At 38.2% G+C, this 17500-nt stretch overlaps 2 protein-coding genes across 2 annotated transcripts in view; both read left to right on the forward strand.

Moving 5' to 3' along the window:
- Window positions 1-14286, forward strand: part of LOC113803354 (CD63 antigen) — a 16622-nt gene extending 2336 nt beyond the window's left edge. The window contains exons 4-7 of the mRNA XM_027354136.2: window positions 5427-5615; window positions 9143-9316; window positions 13095-13334; window positions 13544-14286. Of these exons, the coding sequence (XP_027209937.2) occupies window positions 5427-5615; window positions 9143-9316; window positions 13095-13334; window positions 13544-13609 (669 nt within the window). The 3' untranslated portion in view covers window positions 13610-14286. The remainder of the gene's footprint in view (window positions 1-5426; window positions 5616-9142; window positions 9317-13094; window positions 13335-13543) is intronic.
- A 458-nt stretch (window positions 14287-14744) lies between these two features.
- The window catches only part of LOC113807450 (uncharacterized), a 49945-nt gene continuing 47189 nt past the window's right edge, over window positions 14745-17500 (forward strand). Inside the window, exons 1-4 of the mRNA XM_070121478.1 lie at window positions 14745-14791; window positions 14849-14906; window positions 15363-15540; window positions 16695-16756. Coding sequence (XP_069977579.1) covers window positions 14745-14791; window positions 14849-14906; window positions 15363-15540; window positions 16695-16756 — 345 coding nt within the window. The remainder of the gene's footprint in view (window positions 14792-14848; window positions 14907-15362; window positions 15541-16694; window positions 16757-17500) is intronic.

The raw sequence follows: 17500 nt of genomic DNA on the forward strand, positions 1-17500 counted from the left end.
AGAGAAGGAAGATGAGGATAGAGGTTAAAGAGAAGGAAGATGAGGATAGAGGTTAAAGAGAAGGAAGATGAGGATAGAGGTTAAAGAGAAGGAAGATGAGGATAGAGGTTAAAGAGAAGGAAGATGAGGATAGAGGTTAAAGAGAAGGAAGATGAGGATAGAGGTTAAAGAGAAGGAAGATGAGGATAGAGGTTAAAGAGAAGGAAGATGAGGATAGAGGTTAAAGAGAAGGAAGATGAGGATAGAGGTTAAAGAGAAGGAAGATGAGGATAGAGGTTAAAGAGAAGGAAGATGAGGATAGAGGTTAAAGAGAAGGAAGATGAGGATAGAGGTTAAAGAGAAGGAAGATGAGGATAGAGGTTAAAGAGAAGGAAGATGAGGATAGAGGTTAAAGAGAAGGAAGATGAGGATAGAGGTTAAAGAGAAGGAAGATGAGGATTGAGGTTAAAGAGAAGGAAGATGAGGATAGAGGTTAAAGAGAAGGAAGATGAGGATAGAGGTTAAAGAGAAGGAAGATGAGGATAGAGGTTAAAGAGAAGGAAGATGAGGATAGAGGTTAAGAGAAGGAAGATGAGGATAGAGGTTAAGAGAAGGAAGATGAGGATAGAGTTTAAAGAGAAGGAAGATGAGGATAGAGTTTAAAGAGAAGGAAGATGAGGATAGAGGTTAAAGAGAAGGAGGATGAGGATAGAGGTTAAAGGGAAGGGAGATGAGGATAGAGGTTAAGGGGAAGGGAGGAAGGGAGATGAGGATAGAGGTTAAGGGGCAAGGGGATGAGGAGAGAGGGTAAGGGGAAAGAAGAGAGGATAGGAGATGAAGGGTGATTAGGAGAGAGAGAGAGGATATGTTGGAAGGTAGGTGAGGAGAGAGAGAGGATAAGGAGGAAGGAAGATGAGGAGAGAGAGAGAGAGGATAAGGAGGAAGGGAGGTGAGGAGAGAGAGAGAGAGGATAAGGAGGAAGGGAGGTGAGGAGAGAGAGAGAGAGAGGATAAGGAGGAAGGGAGGTGAGGAGAGAGAGAGAGAGGATAAGGAGGAAGGGAGGTGAGGAGAGAGAGAGAGAGAGGATAAGGAGGAAGGGAGGTGAGGAGAGAGAGAGAGAGGATAAGGAGGAAGGGAGGTGAGGAGAGAGAGAGAGAGGATAAGGAGGAAGGGAGGTGAGGATGAGAGAGGATAAGGAGGAAGGGGGGTGAGGAGAGAGAGAGAGAGGATAAGGAGGAAGGGAGGTGAGGAGAGAGAGAGAGGATAAGGAGGAAGGGAGGTGAGGAGAGAGAGAGAGAGGACAAAGAGGAAGGGAGGTGAGGAGAGAGAGAGAGAGAGAGAGAGAGAGAGAGAGAGAGAGAGAGAAGAGAGAGAGAGAGAGAGAGAGAGAGGACAAGGAGGAAGGGAGGTGAGGAGAGAGAGAGAGAGATGACAAGGAGGAAGGGAGGTGAGGAGAGAGAGAGAGAGGATAAGGAGGAAGGGAGGTGAGGAGAGAGAGAGAGAGGATAAGGAGGAAGGGAGGTGAGGAGAGAGAGAGAGAGGATAAGGAGAAAGGGAGGTGAGGAGAGAGAGAGAGAGAGAGGATAAGGAGGAAGGGAGGTGAGGAGAGAGAGAGAGAGGATAAGGAGGAAGGGAGGAGAGGAGAGAGAGAGAGAGGATAAGGAGGAAGGGAGGAGAGGAGAGGAGAGAGAGAGAGATGAGGAGGAGGAAGGGAGGTGAGGAGAGAGAGAGAGAGAGGATAAGGAGGAAGGGAGGTGAGGAGAGAGAGAGGGAGGATGAGGAGGAAGGGAGGTGAGGAGAGAGAGAGGGAGGATAAGGAGGAAGGGAGGTGAGGAGAGAGAGAGGGAGGATGAGGAGGAAGGGAGGTGAGGAGAGAGAGAGGGAGGATAAGGAGGAAGGGAGGTGAGGAGAGAGAGAGGAGGATGATAAGGAGGAAGGGAGGTGAGGAGAGAGAGGATAATGAGAAAGGGAGAGGAGAGAGAGGATTATGAGAAAGGGAGAGGAGAGAGAGGATAATGAGAAAGGGAGAGGAGAGAGAGAGAGAGAGGATAATGAGAAAGGGAGAGGAGAGAGGAAAATGAGAAAGGGAGAGGAGAGAGAGGATAATGAGAAAGGGAGAGGAGAGAGAGGATAATGAGAAAGGGAGAGGAGAGAGAGGATAATGAGAAAGGGAGAGGAGAGGGGAGAGAGGATAATGAGAAAGGGAGAGGAGAGGAGAGAGAGGATAATGAGAAAGGGAGAGGAGAGAAGAGAGAGGATAATGAGAAAGGGAGAGGAGAGGAGAGAGAGGATAATGAGAAAGGGAGAGGAGAGGAGAGAGAGGATAATGAGAAAGGGAGAGGAGAGGAGAGAGAGGATAATGAGAAAGGGAGAGGAGAGGAGAGAGAGGATAATGAGAAAGGGAGAGGAGAGGAGAGAGAGGATAATGAGAAAGGGAGAGGAGAGGAGAGAGAGGATAATGAGAAAGGGAGAGGAGAGGAGAGAGAGGATAATGAGAAAGGGAGAGGAGAGGAGAGAGAGGATAATGAGAAAGGGAGAAGATGCAAGAGGATAATGAGAAAGGGAGAGGATGCAAGAGGATAAGGAGAGGATGCAAGAGGATAAGGAGAGGAAGGGGAGAGGATGAGGAGAGGAAGGGGAGAGGATAAGGATAAGGAGAGGAAGGGGAGGGGATAAGGATAAGGAGAGGAAGGGGAGGGGATAAGGATAAGGAGAGGAAGGGGAGGGGATAAGGATAAGGAGAGGAAGGGGAGGGGATAAGGATAAGGAGAGGAAGGGGAGGGGATAAGGATAAGGAGAGGAAGGGGAGGGGATAAGGATAAGGAGAGGAAGGGGAGGGGATAAGGATAAGGAGAGGAAGGGGAGGGGATAAGGATAAGGAGAGGAAGGGGAGGGGATAAGGATAAGGAGAGGAAGGGGAGGGGATAAGGATAAGGAGAGGAAGGGGAGGGGATAAGGATAAGGAGAGGAAGGGGAGGGGATAAGGATAAGGAGAGGAAGGGGAGGGGATAAGGATAAGGAGAGGAAGGGGAGGGGATAAGGATAAGGAGAGGAAGGGGAGGGGATAAGGATAAGGAGAGGAAGGGGAGGGGATAAGGATAAGGAGAGGAAGGGGAGGGGATAAGGATAAGGAGAGGAAGGGGAGGGGATAAGGATAAGGAGAGGAAGGGGAGGGGATAAGGATAAGGAGAGGAAGGGGAGGGGATAAGGATAAGGAGAGGAAGGGGAGGGGATAAGGATAAGGAGAGGAAGGGGAGGGGATAAGGATAAGGAGAGGAAGGGGAGGGGATAAGGATAAGGAGAGGAAGGGGAGGGGATAAGGATAAGGAGAGGAAGGGGAGGGGATAAGGATAAGGAGAGGAAGGGGAGGGGATAAGGATAAGGAGAGGAAGGGGAGGGGATAAGGATAAGGAGAGGAAGGGGAGGGGATAAGGATAAGGAGAGGAGAGGAAGGGAGGGGATAAGGATAAGGAGGAGAGGAAGGGGAGGGGATACGGATAAGGAGAGGAAGGGGAGGGGATAAGGATAAGGAGAGGAAGGGGAGGGGATAAGGATAAGGAGAGGAAGGGGAGGGGATAAGGATAAGGAGAGGAAGGGGAGGGGATAAGGATAAGGAGAGGAAGGGGAGGGGATAAGGATAAGGAGAGGAAGGGGAGGGGATAAGGATAAGGAGAGGAAGGGGAGGGGATAAGGATAAGGAGAGGAAGGGGAGGGGATAAGGATAAGGAGAGGAAGGGGAGGGGATAAGGATAAGGAGAGGAAGGGGAGGGGATAAGGATAAGGAGAGGAAGGGGAGGGGATAAGGATAAGGAGAGGAAGGGGAGGGGATAAGGATAAGGAGAGGAAGGGGAGGGGATAAGGATAAGGAGAGGAAAGGGAGGGGATGAGAGAGATTTAACAAGAAATGAAAAGGATTCCATAAAAAGAAAAAAAAAATTATTTGCATTCTGCTCTGATAAAGATGGTTTATATGTTTTCCCTTCTAAACAATCCATTCCAGCAATATACTTCTGAAATATATTGTGGTAGATTAGCATCAAAAGGACAATTCCAGCTCATTTCATTTTACTGCGAGGTTGACAATCTTTTGCATCATACATTCGATAGGAAGTAAGAGATATACACAAAGGGACTTGTATGGCTTGGCCTAATCTTTGTTTACAACTGTTGTGATACAAAGTAGTAGGGCCTGGGAATATACCATTGTCTCAATTCAGATATACAACAGATAAAATACTTTCCAATAAAAATGAGCAAGTGACTGAATTTGAGAAGTATTGAAACCATTTTGGTTTATTTGAATGCTTTGGTTCAAAATGTATGTACATTATTGTGTGCTTGTAATATAAAGATCCTGTTCTAAGTAAAACTAAAAGATAAAAACTCGATCCACTATTTAATGAACCGTATGAAACGTACTTTGAGAGACAGTTGCTTGATCTGAATTGAGCCATTGGTATATTACCTGTTCCTATTACTTCACATTCTACAACTGTTAATAAAGAGTAGCCAGAAAAGTCCCTCCTCTGAGTAATTGGTACCTGAGGGACATGTATTACCAAGTAGATTGTTGGAATACAGTTCTTTACCCTGCTGTGACGGATGATTTATACCCCCCAGATATTCCATGCATGGGAGTGGAATACAGTTTGGCAGCTTCCTCAATTACTCATAATTGGACTCGCAGATGTTCTAACACCTGTGCTGTACCTTTGGGTGAAGCAGTCTCAAGATGTTTTGTTTAGACTTGGTGTTTTGACCTTTCTGAATTTAACATTACTGTTTTTATGTGGATTTTCACATAGTACTAATTTTACCACTGGAAAATGTTTTTTCACTGAGGATGGTCAGGTTTATTGAGAAACTGTTTCATAGTATTATTCCTTTGTATCCGTTTTATTTATTGGTTGAGATTTTCATTGAGAAGTGTTTTGACTAAATAGTGTTGGTGCTGATTTCAATAGAATAGTTATTTCTTTTGTTTGTTTACACTTAAATCTTTAACAGATGTTGACATTGACCTTAAAAATTAAGATTGTGTTTTATTTATATTTACTAAAAATGTGTTTGATAAGCTGCAAACTTTAGTCAAACTTGTATAAATGTAAATGCTTATATAGTTATGAATGTATTTACTCCATATGGTTGTATGAAGAGTTGTGTGGGTATAGGTGTGGGAGGAAGGTTTTCTTTGTTACCTGCTGGGAGTTGAAACCGTACCATTTAGGTCAGCAGGTATGGCTTCAGTGCCAGTGGGCTAATCTTAGGTGGTACATATAGGAAGGGATAAACCTCATTTTCCTTTTTTTTTTTTTTTTCCTTTCTCTTTTTGTCTTTCTTTGTTCTGGTGCATCATGTTTGTAAAGGCTATTTTTTTGAGTTCTGAGGCACAGCAGAACCAATGTTTCTTATTCCTTTTGGTCTTATACATTTTCTTTGAATTTCAGTTGTCCGGGATCATCCTGATTTCTGTAGGGGTCGTCGCCCAAGTCTTCTTCAGCTCGTACCTGCAGTTCTTTGATGGCAAGTTTGAGACCCCTGCTATTGGCCTCATCATCTTGGGCACCATCATCCTGGTAGTTTCCTTCTTTGGATGCTGCGGAGCCAAGAAGGAGAATGTCTGCATGCTGCGTACGGTAAGTGCTTTCACTTTTTTGGTTTCTGTGGTGTGAAATTTCTTATTTTGATTTATGTTTTAATGAGAATATATTCAGGTACAAAAGCCTCTTGTGCCACCTATTTTATCGTTTAAAGTCATGTGAGGAGACTATTTAGACCATTTATTCTGTAGAGGATTGATCATACTTCTCTACGTATCTTTAGGAAAAAGATCAAAATTGAAGAACATAAAATTCACTATTGTGGAAGTGTGAAGAACAACAAGGTTATACTGAAAATTGGCTTAGCTTTGGACTTGGCTGTGATTTCAGATAATTAATGTTAAGAGGCATAGCTATAAGAATATGGCTCTGTATTATAAAAAAAAAATGAGCGCTGTTGGTTTAGACAGTGATCTTTAAAGAACGTACTTTGTGGCTTCCATTGAACCAATATAATTAATAATGTTAAGGATGATGATAATGATACTGATAATGATATGGATTGTGATGGTGGTATTGATAATTGAAGTGATGATATTATGTCTATTGTGCTGTCAAGAAGATATTTATTCTCATTCATACCTTTTTTTATAATTGTGCTGTCAAGAAGATATTTATTCTCATTCATACCTTTTTCTATAATTGTCCCAGTGAACGTTGTTCGAAGACATGTGACACGTCTGTATACTAGGAGGAAATACTTGTAAACAAAAGACATTTCTCAGGTCCAAAAGGGGCAGATATTCTATGAATTTGGTTGTAAGTTTTGAGGATTATAAAGCCAGGATTTATTTAGTTTTAGGATTAAAGTTCAGTTTTAGGATTAAAGTTCAGATAACATAATGAAATATTTCCTAATCTTTCCTTTTGATCTGATTTTATGGATTGTTGGTAACATGATTAACCCTTTGTATGCCGGTACATGTTTTGTTTAGAGATGGCACCACAAGGACTCAGCCACCAAGGGCTCAGGGAATAGCCCAGTCCTCATTCCTCGAATTTTTGGGATTTTTCTTTCCTTTTCTTTCTTTTTTCTTTTCTTTTTTCTTTTCTTTTCTCTTTTCCTTTTTCCTTTTCCTTTTCCTTTTCCTTTCTTTTTCCTTTTCCTTTCTCTTTTCCTTTTCCTTTCTCTTTTCCTTTTTCCTTTTCCTTTTTCTTTTTCCCTTTCCTTTTTTTCCCCTTTCCTTTTTTTTCCCTTTCCTTTTTTTTCCCTTTCCTTTTTTCTTTTTCTTTTTCCTTTTTCAGTTTTTTTCTTTTTCTTTTTTTTCTTTTTCCTTCTCTTTCCTTTTCCTTCTTTTTCCTTTTCTTTTTCTTTTTTCTTTGTTCTTTTCTTTTTCTTTTTTCTTTGTTCTTTTCTTTTTCCTTCTCTTCTCTCTTTCCTTCTCTTCTCTCTTTCCTTCTCTTTCTCCTTCTCTTTCCTTTTCTTTCTCCTTCTCTTTCCTTTTCTTTTTCCTTCTTTCCTTTTCTTTTTCCTTTTCTTCCTCTTCTTTTTCCTCTTTATCCTTCTCCTTTTCTTTCTTTTCCTTTTCTTTTTCCTTCTCTTCCTTTTTTTCCCTTCTTTTTCCTTCTTTTTCCTTCTCTTTTCTTTTCTTTTTCCTTCTCTTTCCTTTTTTTTCCTTCTCTTTCCTTTTCTTTTTCCTTCTCTTTCCTTTTCTTTTTTCTCTTCTCTTCACTTTTCTCTTTTCTCTTCTCTTCACTTTTCTCTTTTCTCTTCTCTTCACTTTTGTCTTTTCTCTTCTCTTCACTTTTGTCTTTTCTCTTCACTTTTCACTTTTGTCTTTTCTCTTCACTTTTCACTTTTCACTTTTCTCTTCACTTTTCACTTTTCACTTTTCTCTTTTCTCTTCACTTTTCACTTTTCTCTTTTCTCTTCACTTTTCACTTTTCTCTTTTCTCTTCACTTTTCACTTTTCTCTTTTCTCTTTTCTTCACTTTTCACTTTTCTCTTTTCTCTTTTCTTCACTTTTCACTTTTCTCTTTTCTCTTTTCTTCACTTTTCTTTTCTCTTCTCTTCACTTTCCATTTTTTTCTTCTCTTCACTTTTCTCTTTTCTCTTCACTTTTCACTTTTCTCTTTTCTCTTCACTTTTCACTTTTCTCTTTTCTCTTCTCTTCACTTTTCTCTTTTCTCTTCTCTTCACTTTTCTCTTTTCTCTTCTCTTCACTTTTCTCTTTTCTCTTCTCTTCACTTTTCTCTTTTCTCTTCTCTTCACTTTTCTCTTTTCTCTTCTCTTCACTTTTCTCTTTTCTCTTCTCTTCACTTTTCTCTTTTCTCTTCTCTTCACTTTTCTCTCTTCTCTTCTCTTCTCTTCTCTTCTCTTTCTAACGCTTTTAAAGATATTGTCATTATGATTGTTATAATGTTATTGAACTAATAAAAAGATCCAAAAACCAAGGAATGGTGGTAAACTGTTGATATAAGTAGGACAAGTAACTGGTTCTGGGTGACTAAGTACTTGAGGAGCCAGTCGTATGTACACACAATAAGTAAACTAAAATCACAGTGGACGTGACATGGCATGCCACTCCAGCAAAAAGGAATAATTCCTCGTTGAGATTTCACTTAGCTATGTATTTTCATTCTTCAAAGATATTTGTCAATATTTAATCAAATTATTGAAGAGAACTGTTCTATTTGTTAAAATTTGTGGTGTTGTGGAAATCTGAATTTGTTTGGCAAAGCGTGGCTTCAGTAATCAAAAGGAGGTGAATTGATCTCTTTAATTCATCTCTTTTAGTGTTCAATATAGAATAAGTTGTTTTAGACTGTGCAGGTTCAGCTCTTAACTAGTGTCATTATTGAACTCTTTTCTTGTTGGCAACTGTAAGAAAGGTTTGAATAAGAATTATCTTCACAATACAAGAGATGTATTTGCCTGGTTTTGAATATATCTTCATCAGAAATACATGTATTTATGATGATATATGCAAAACCGGTCAAATACATTTCTTGCATTGTGAATATATTCATTCTTATTCATACCTTTTCTACCTAGTGTCATTATTATTATTTTCTTCAGTTGCTTTTAAAAAGATTGATTAGGATCCTTCCTGTAACAAATGTATGGGTGTCGTTTCCAAATGCTAGAGTTCTCTGTGAAACTGAGTTGGCATGACGTACATGTTATGTCCATATATTTTGGTTCATTAATTTTGCTTAACATAGATAACTCCATAAGAGCTTAGTCACAGGTCAGTTACTAGTCCTACCTGATCTCACCTGTTTAAGTTTGTCCTTGATTTTGGAAAGAAAAAAGTTCTTATTGCCACTACTTTTCGATAAGCCCAGTGACTGTAATGATAAGAATAGTAATGATATTGATTGCATTAGAATTAAAACAGAACTTTTTTCCAAAAAGTCAAGGAATTGGGCAGATGAGGGCAGTCAGGCTACTAATTAACATCTTGATAACTAAGTACTTGTAGAGCCATCTGTGTAAACACAATTCATAATGCAGAACCAAGCAATTACCCGGCACCATTGGGTTTGATATTAAGACTGCAACCTGCATATATTTTGTGAATATATTCATTCATTATAAAAATATTCATTTTAATTTTCAGTTCTCCATGCTGATGGTAATGGTGCTGCTGTGTGAGATTGCTGCTGGTATTACTGTGGCTGTCATGCGACCACAGGTGGAGCAGCTGGTCAAGAAGAACATGGATGACACCATGGAGCAATACGGCAGCCCCAAGAGCCTCGTCACCAAGACATGGGATGATCTGCAGAAGAACGTGAGTACTTTTGCAATGCTTGTGTGAGAAAGTGTGTGATAAAGGAAGCTTTTTTTGAGGGGGAAGTTATTTCAAACTCTTTACAGCTTTTTTTTATTCTTAGGCCTACTTGATGGGGATTTTGAAGTAGTTTAGTTATTATAGGTTGAGAAAAAAAGAGAGAATGAAATGGTGCATTTTTTGTGGCCCTTATTCAGGACCTCATTTCAAAAGAGAGATGTAGTCACAAAGCTCTCCAAATTTTAACTTAATCATTATTTTATTATTATTTTTTTTTTTCCTTTTTAATAATTCATTTCACATTTTTGAGGGGAAAAAAATGTCCTGTGTATGAACACAAAATATTTGGAGTTTAAAGTAGCTATACAATCTATTTCTTTTGCTATGCCATTTTTAGATGAAATGCATATATGTGTATAAACAGTGATGTGTTGCAGTGGATTACTGTATTCATACTGTGGGTATATTACATAAATATACTATTTTTTTTAGATTTTTATATTTTTTTCAATTTATATTAAGGCTAGTGTCAATTTTATGCTTCACTCTCCTGTTCTTTCCTGATAAAGATCTCAAAGCTTTGTTAAAAAAAATATTAGGGCATGGGGGCTTCATTTGTTTTTGTGTTCTTGTAAAAAAAGTAGAAAAATAGAAATTGCAGGAAAAGAAATCATGTCTGGTATTCGAAGATATTCACCTGTATCTGAAGAGCTGTCTTTCACTTTGCAGTTTAGTAAGGAAATAGTCAAGGAAATGTCTTCAACACACTACATTTGTCCGACTCCCCTGAATTGTAAGAAAGGTCTAGAGTCAACTTATACACTCTACATTATGAACCGTAGCAACATTTGTCACTTTCAAGCTGAAAGGAGGAGACACAAGTGAACTTAGACTACCCATTCAGTTGTAAAATGTTTGTGAATTGCATATCTAAATGCTGGATAAAATTGATAGGGTCTGAATTATTTGTTATCTGTGTTTAACTGCACGGGAACATTTTGATAGTTTGAGGATTAGGATGACTGTATATGATAGATTGTCCCATAATAAGTTGGTTTTCAAATTTCTTTGTTCCATGCTGCTTTAATAAGTACCTGTGATAAAATACACTCCATATTTAAAATGAAATATATTAGATGCTGAACATGTTTGTCATGTGATGGGTGCCATAAGTTGCCTTGTGAGAGTTGATAAGTTCAGCAGTATAGCTCAGGAGGCCATGACTGCTCCATGCCATTATCCACCTCAGGACTCGGTTACATCCTTTACTTAATCTATTGATTGTCATAAATTCATTTAGAATATTGTCGATGGATAATTTAGATGAATTTTTTATGGCAAGTTGCTAATACTTACCATGAAGGCAAGCTAGGAGAAGGGCTGAAGTGAAATTTTTAATATTTTGAATAGCAAATCAAATATAGATACAGAAACATGCTTTCTGACTTCTGTCCACAAAGTGTGTAAAGGTGCAAGTATAGATTTGACTATGAGCAAGATCATTAGTGGCATAGTATGTATTAACTTTTTTAGAATCTGTTATCCAATAAGGCACCCAGTAAATCAAATATTGGCTAGGATTCATCTGGTATCAGGTATAGATTTCAGGATTATCTGGCAATAGGAATTTAGGGCTACTATATCGTATTTTCTTTTCCTCTTGTCCTTTGGGATGTTTCATTCAATCTTAGTGTCCCCTAAGATTTTGTCAACAAGAGCAAATGCAACAACTTAAGGCCTTTGACATTGCTGTATTCTGGTTGGTTCTCACACTAGATTACTTTCACAGACAGTCTCATCTGTTTGAATTGAATAATTTCATTCACAGTCCTCTGTTCAACATTTTTGTCCTACACATCAGTTTGAAGCCAAAATGGTGCTTGCATACATTTTTTTTTCATTCTTTCTTAGCAATTACGCCAACTAGTTTTCTTACATAGAAGTTATTGTTGAACTGCAATGAATCTAACTTCAATGTCTTTTGTTTTCAGTTGCTTTGAAATCTTCAGTTTAGGAAGACTTTCATTCCAAGCATTTTTTATGATCTTCAAATTATCTGCATTGGCTTTTCATGTACGCTAGAACTAGGCCTTTGTGGCACGATTTTGATAAACTTCTATACAGTGCTTGTTAGCCTTACACTGTCTTGACACTATTTTTGCAAATTACTCATTTTGTAAAGAGGGCCCCATAGAGGGAGAGAGGGAAGTCATTCCAGTTGGTTCAGATCATACCACTATTAGGGTGTTAAAGGTGCTGTTCATAACAAGAATGAATTTCTTACTAATACTATGTAAAGAACTCCGTATACCAAATGATAATGCATATAGCCTTAACCTGTTGACACAGGGTGTGGATGTGTACATGCACTGTCCATTTTGGTTTTGTTTTCATGATTTTATTTATAAACACTGATTCATTAAGGACTCTGTTACTAGGCTACAAGACCTCTCCTCTTTATCTCGGTCCTTGAATTATTGGAGAGAATGTTTTCAGTTACATTACTCTTTGTTGTTAATGTTGCAGTTATAACGAGGCTTAATGGTGATCATGTTAAAAATACAAATAAAAGTATAAACTTCAAGAAACAGGGTGAACAAGTCAGATCAGTTAGGTCTCGTAATTGCCTCCTTGGTGATTAGGCACCTGTGATGCCTTCTTATATGTAAGCAAATATAATAAGACTAAACACAGTGGACAATTTATATACTTGGTGCTCTGTAAAGTGCTCTGTATAAATATTGGCTTAAAAACAATGAAAGTCAGACTGGCATGACACTACCTGATTCACCTAAATTTTGCTGTTGATCTCTTAGATTATATTATATTACTGCATAGGTTATTACAAGGTAAATGGTACCTTGAAATTTGGTGGCAAGGGAAATTGTATAGGAGGTCAGTTGGGAAAGTCTACCCGAGACATGCACTCAGTATTAAAGCACACTTCAGACAGCTTAAACAGTAAGCCTGAACAGCACCTAGCACCTGTTAGCCAATCACTTTCAGGCTATTTCACACTGCAGCCAATCATCTTCAAGCTGCCTTGTGTTTCAACCAATCAGAGCTGAATTGGTGGTGTGACCTCCATAAGAAAGGTGTCTGAAGTATCTGAGGTATCTGAAGTGTCTGAGTGGGAGAGATAAACAAATAGTGAAACAATTCCAAAGGCACCCTTTTGGAGTTGGGACTATAGATTTATTACAGAATTTTCTCTGATTTATAGTAGTATTGCCTTGTCTAAAGTGTGAAAGCACTTTTTTAGGATATTAAGATATTATACAATTTGCTGATAATAAACAAATATATAGCCAAAAAATGTATATATATATATATATATAATGTTCCACTATGAGATTGATCTGAAACCACATGGCATTGCCCTTTTTAAAAAGTATGACATGTCTTTATTTTCAGTGTAGAGAGAATTAATTTCTTCAGAATTGTTAATAATGCATATCTGAGGATATTACAAAGGAGGCAGTGTAGATAAAGAAGTTTCAACAAAAAAAAGTATGAATAAGAATTATTTTCCTTGGTAGAAATTTTTGTTTTTGTTTCAGTGCTTCCTCCCCAACCCCACCCCACCCCCAGCAGATTATGCACTTTGCAATCTTGAATGTGTTAATGCCATTACAAATTCACATTATTCTATAATAAATAGAATGTTGGTTAAACATGATTTATGGTTTACTTAACTTTTAGCCAGACCTTACCTGTGAAGTGCTTTAGTTTACTTTTCAGTGTGCATATCTTTGAAGCAAGGTGTCTTCCATTTCAGTACCATTGCTGTGGAACAAACAACTACACTGAGTGGGAAGGGACAACCTTTGGAAAGAATGTCACTGGAGTACCTGACACGTGCTGCAAGATAATTTCAACACGATGTGGCCATAATGTGTTCTCCGTCAACAAGACGGAAACCATCTTCACTGATGGTTGCTACACGGCCCTCAACGACTCGGCAATGCGCAACATTGGTGCCATTATTGGAGGTGCAATTGCCCTTGCCCTGCTGCAGGTATGTATCATACAGTGCATATATAGGTAATGGTTAAATACTATGGATTTATAGGTTATGATATGATACTATTTATGCAAAGTTATTGTGCTTATGTCCTTTTGAATCTCCTATAAAAATGTGACCTTTTTTTATTCTTTTTCGTTTTCACACCCAACGTACCAATGTAGTATACATTTTGAAACAATATATCTTCATTTCCTTCACAGATGGTTGGCGTTTGGATGTCACACTGTCTAGTACGAGCAGTGAAGGAGCGGTACGAAATCTTGTAAACGGCAAACAGAATTATTCCCCTTAACAGTATTACGAAACGGCTGGCTTCCAGACTGCTGTGCCATACACGCATATAGGAAGGGGCTATTGGTCACATGAAAGACTGATCTTATGCAAGACCATTTGGCATATATTTCATGGTTCTTATCCTTTTTATTTTGACCTGTGAATTTTTCTTGACCTGTTCTTCATCAGGAAAGGATTCCATAATGAAACTAGTCTAGGTTTTAGTGGTACAGATCGTGTAAATGTCTGAGTATTGTATTTTCTGAGGGTATATATCTAAGAATTTTGGGGGATTTTACTGATAAAAGACCAATTTTCATATTTATCCATGAAATACCAATTTGGTGCCAGTTAAATTAAAGGTTCACATACAAGAAGCTTATATGAAGAGTTGTGAGCATGGCCAGGGAAAGAGTATTTTTCTAGTGATTCTTTGATTGTGTGATGTTTCCTATGTGATATGGAGTTTAAGCCTGAAATTAGATACATAAGTTTTTAATATATGAGTGGTAGTGATTTTAAGAGTGTGAAAAGGGTTATTTTATATAGTCTGTAATGGGAAGGGAGACTAGAAAAGCAAGGAATTTAAACATTTATTCAAACTTCTAGATGTATCAGTGTAATGGATTGTTCTCTTCTGTGTACTCTCCTAATAAAATGTTCAGATCTATTTTTTGTGTGTATTTTGTGCCCAGGTATTTCACTGATAATGAAGGGCCAAGAAACGTTTAAGGCTTTTTACGTGCAAATGAAGATTTGATCACTCTCCTGGTTTGGAGAGGAATTGGTAAGCAATTTAATCAGCCTTATACTGTGATAGATCATATGAAAAAAATAATTAAGTTAACTCACCTGTATATGAGTGCTTTGAAAGCATTAACCAATTTTTTGCGAGGAATATGAATGTGACTGAAAATTTAAATATACCTTTTTTGTGTGAGTGTGTGTTGGAAAAAGTTGTACAGCTGAAGCTAGCAATTCAATGGGATAAAGTTCCCAAGTTTCCTACACTGTATATGAAATCCCCATGTAATTTATAAACTTCAGAACAAAATAGAAGCCTTTCTATAAAAAAAAACTCAGTGCATACGAATTAACGTTTAAAATCATGCACATTGTCACCTAAACATGAATTTGTATGAAAACACGAATGTCATCTGCTTGCTTACACAAAGGTAAAATTGATCAAGAGTATTTGAAACCAACAATTATACTTGTTCTTTTCCATGCAGCAGTCCAGAGTTTAAAGCATCCTTCTCTTGCATATCTGTCAAGTCTCCGAACACGAAAGTAACTAGGTGGTGTGAACTCAATGTTTTACAGTAGTATTCTATTTGGAAGACCCCTCATTGCTATTGTACTTAGTTCAGTCTTAATGGAAGTTGTGATATTTGCTCTGATTCATACCTTTTCTACACGTAAAAACCCCTTATGTAGATATATTTTGAATGAGAAAGACTCATAAAACTGGCATAAAATTTGGTAACTGGATAAGAGACATCAAGATACTTCTAGGCTTAAGTGACCCTTTAACTTTAGAAATTGTATCTACTTTTTTCTATACTGTCTCTTCTAAGGGCAAGATTTACTAGCCTTTTCTTTTTAAATTCTTGCAGTTTGGGACACAGCAGTTCACTTAATTCTCTTACACTCGTTTGCATTCTCGTACTTCCTCTTGCGCAGTTGTATACCTTCTAAACAATACATAGCTAAGCTGGATGGTACGCCTCACACTGTCCCCTGCAGCTGTATTCCTCCTTCAAGCAGACGCAGGTGTCCGCACTGCTTTCACTTACGACGCTTCAGCGGAAGGAAGCACCCACTCTAGAAGGAATATTTCTCGTCAGACAAAGGGAGACGCAGAGAACTAGACGGCAGAAAGACGACGAGACACAGGGTCTAGCTCGTCACCACTCCACCCTAGGCACTTAGGGAGACGGGGGGGGGGGGGTGTTCTTGGGGTTTTGATTCTACCTTCAACAGTAAGCCCACAAATCACGACCCCTTTCATTCACCTGCACTAAGATGACTATTTCGGTCATATATGGTATCTTACGTTCACAGGTGATGGCCTTCCCCGTTCCTCCCCTCTCTCATTCCCCACCCCATCCCTCTCTTCTCCATCTATCAATCTAACTTTTTATCTATCTCTTGTCCTTTTCCCCCCTCTCTCTCTCGTCCCCTTCCCCTCTCCCTCCCACTCAATCATTTCGACATTCTCTCTCTCTCTCTCTCTCTCTCTCCTACTCCTCCCACTCCCATTCCCTCTCACTCTCACTCTCTTTATCTATCCATCTCCTGTCTTTCAATTCTACATTTCTTCATCCTTATCTTCTGTATACCTCATATTTGATTGCTTCATTTCGTTTTATTCACGTCGCCTTATATAGCAACCGGCACTCATTCCCTCTTCGTTGTCTTCTTGACTTCTATCATACTTTATTTCACCATTTGACAGATGAATCGCAGGGCATTCAATTCATATCACATAAGGTATTATTGCATGTCTAAGACGTGTACTTTTTGTGTGTGTTTCTGCTGGTGTGTGTATGTCTGCTTGTGGGTGTGCATATATGAGAGTTTGTGCTTGTGTGTGTGTGTGTCTTTGTGTGTGGATACACTGTGCGTACACTAGGGATAATAATGATGAAAAGCATTATCTTACTAATGATATTGATGCTGTTTGTGATGGTGGTGATGACCGTGATAATGATCTCAACGATAATGATCATAACGATAAGGATATATATACTGCACTCCATAATACGCGTGTGAATCCGTTTATATATCACCACCGCCATCATTATCATCATCGTTGTCTTTATGATGGGAAAGGTGCAATAATAAAGTGTTTAAACAAAAAACAATAACTATGATAACAGGCCTACAAATAGGATGATAATAACAAACAAGATATAACGCATAGTAATTATGTCCTATCAGTAGTGATGATAATATGAAGTCATAAGATACCACTAGTCCTGAGAAGCGGCGTCTGTGGTGAAGGAGAACCACGGTTACTAACGGAAAAAAGTGTTTTGAATTTGAATTTTGAATTTGAATTTGAATTTGCGGCAGCCATTCGGGTCCCAGAGGCGGAACTGTCAACCGTTGAGACTAAGCTTATGTTCCAGTACAACGTTTGTGAGTGTTGTGATTGATACAGGATCGGAATGAAGTAAAAAAATAACAACAACGAAGGATAAGAAACTGTGGAGGGAATCAAATTTTGAGGCGAAATGCTGCAACGACGGTTAGCTTCGTTAAGTGTAAGCCTACTTGTTCTTGCGTGAATGTCCTTGTCTTTTTTAAATTGTGGAGAGGGACTCGCTTTTCATCACTTGTTTCTGAGTCTCTCCTTTTGTCAAGATTGTTGGGATCAATAGCAGGTCTGCGTTATTTTTTCATTAATTTATGTCTATTATTCTATTACTGCTGTTGTTGTTATTATTATTATTGTTATTAGTATTATTATTATTATTATTATCATCATTATCATTATCATTATCATTATCATTATCATTATCATTATCATTACCATTACCATTACCATTACCATTACCATTACCATTACCATTACCATTACCATTACCATTACCATTACCATTACCATTGTCATTGTCATTGTCATTGTCATTGTCATTGTCATTGTCATTGTCATTGTCATTGTCATTGTCATTGTCATTGTCATTGTCATTGTCATTGTCATTGTCATTATTATCATTACTATTACTATTGTTATTATTATTATTATCATCACCATTATTATTATTATTATGATTATCATTTTATTATTATCATTATTATTATTATTATTATTATTATAATAATAATTATTATTATTATTATAATAATAATAATAATAATAATAATAATTATTATTA

This window comes from Penaeus vannamei, chromosome 4 (genome assembly GCF_042767895.1).
Source record: "Penaeus vannamei isolate JL-2024 chromosome 4, ASM4276789v1, whole genome shotgun sequence".
Taxonomy (NCBI): Eukaryota; Metazoa; Arthropoda; class Malacostraca; order Decapoda; family Penaeidae; genus Penaeus; species Penaeus vannamei.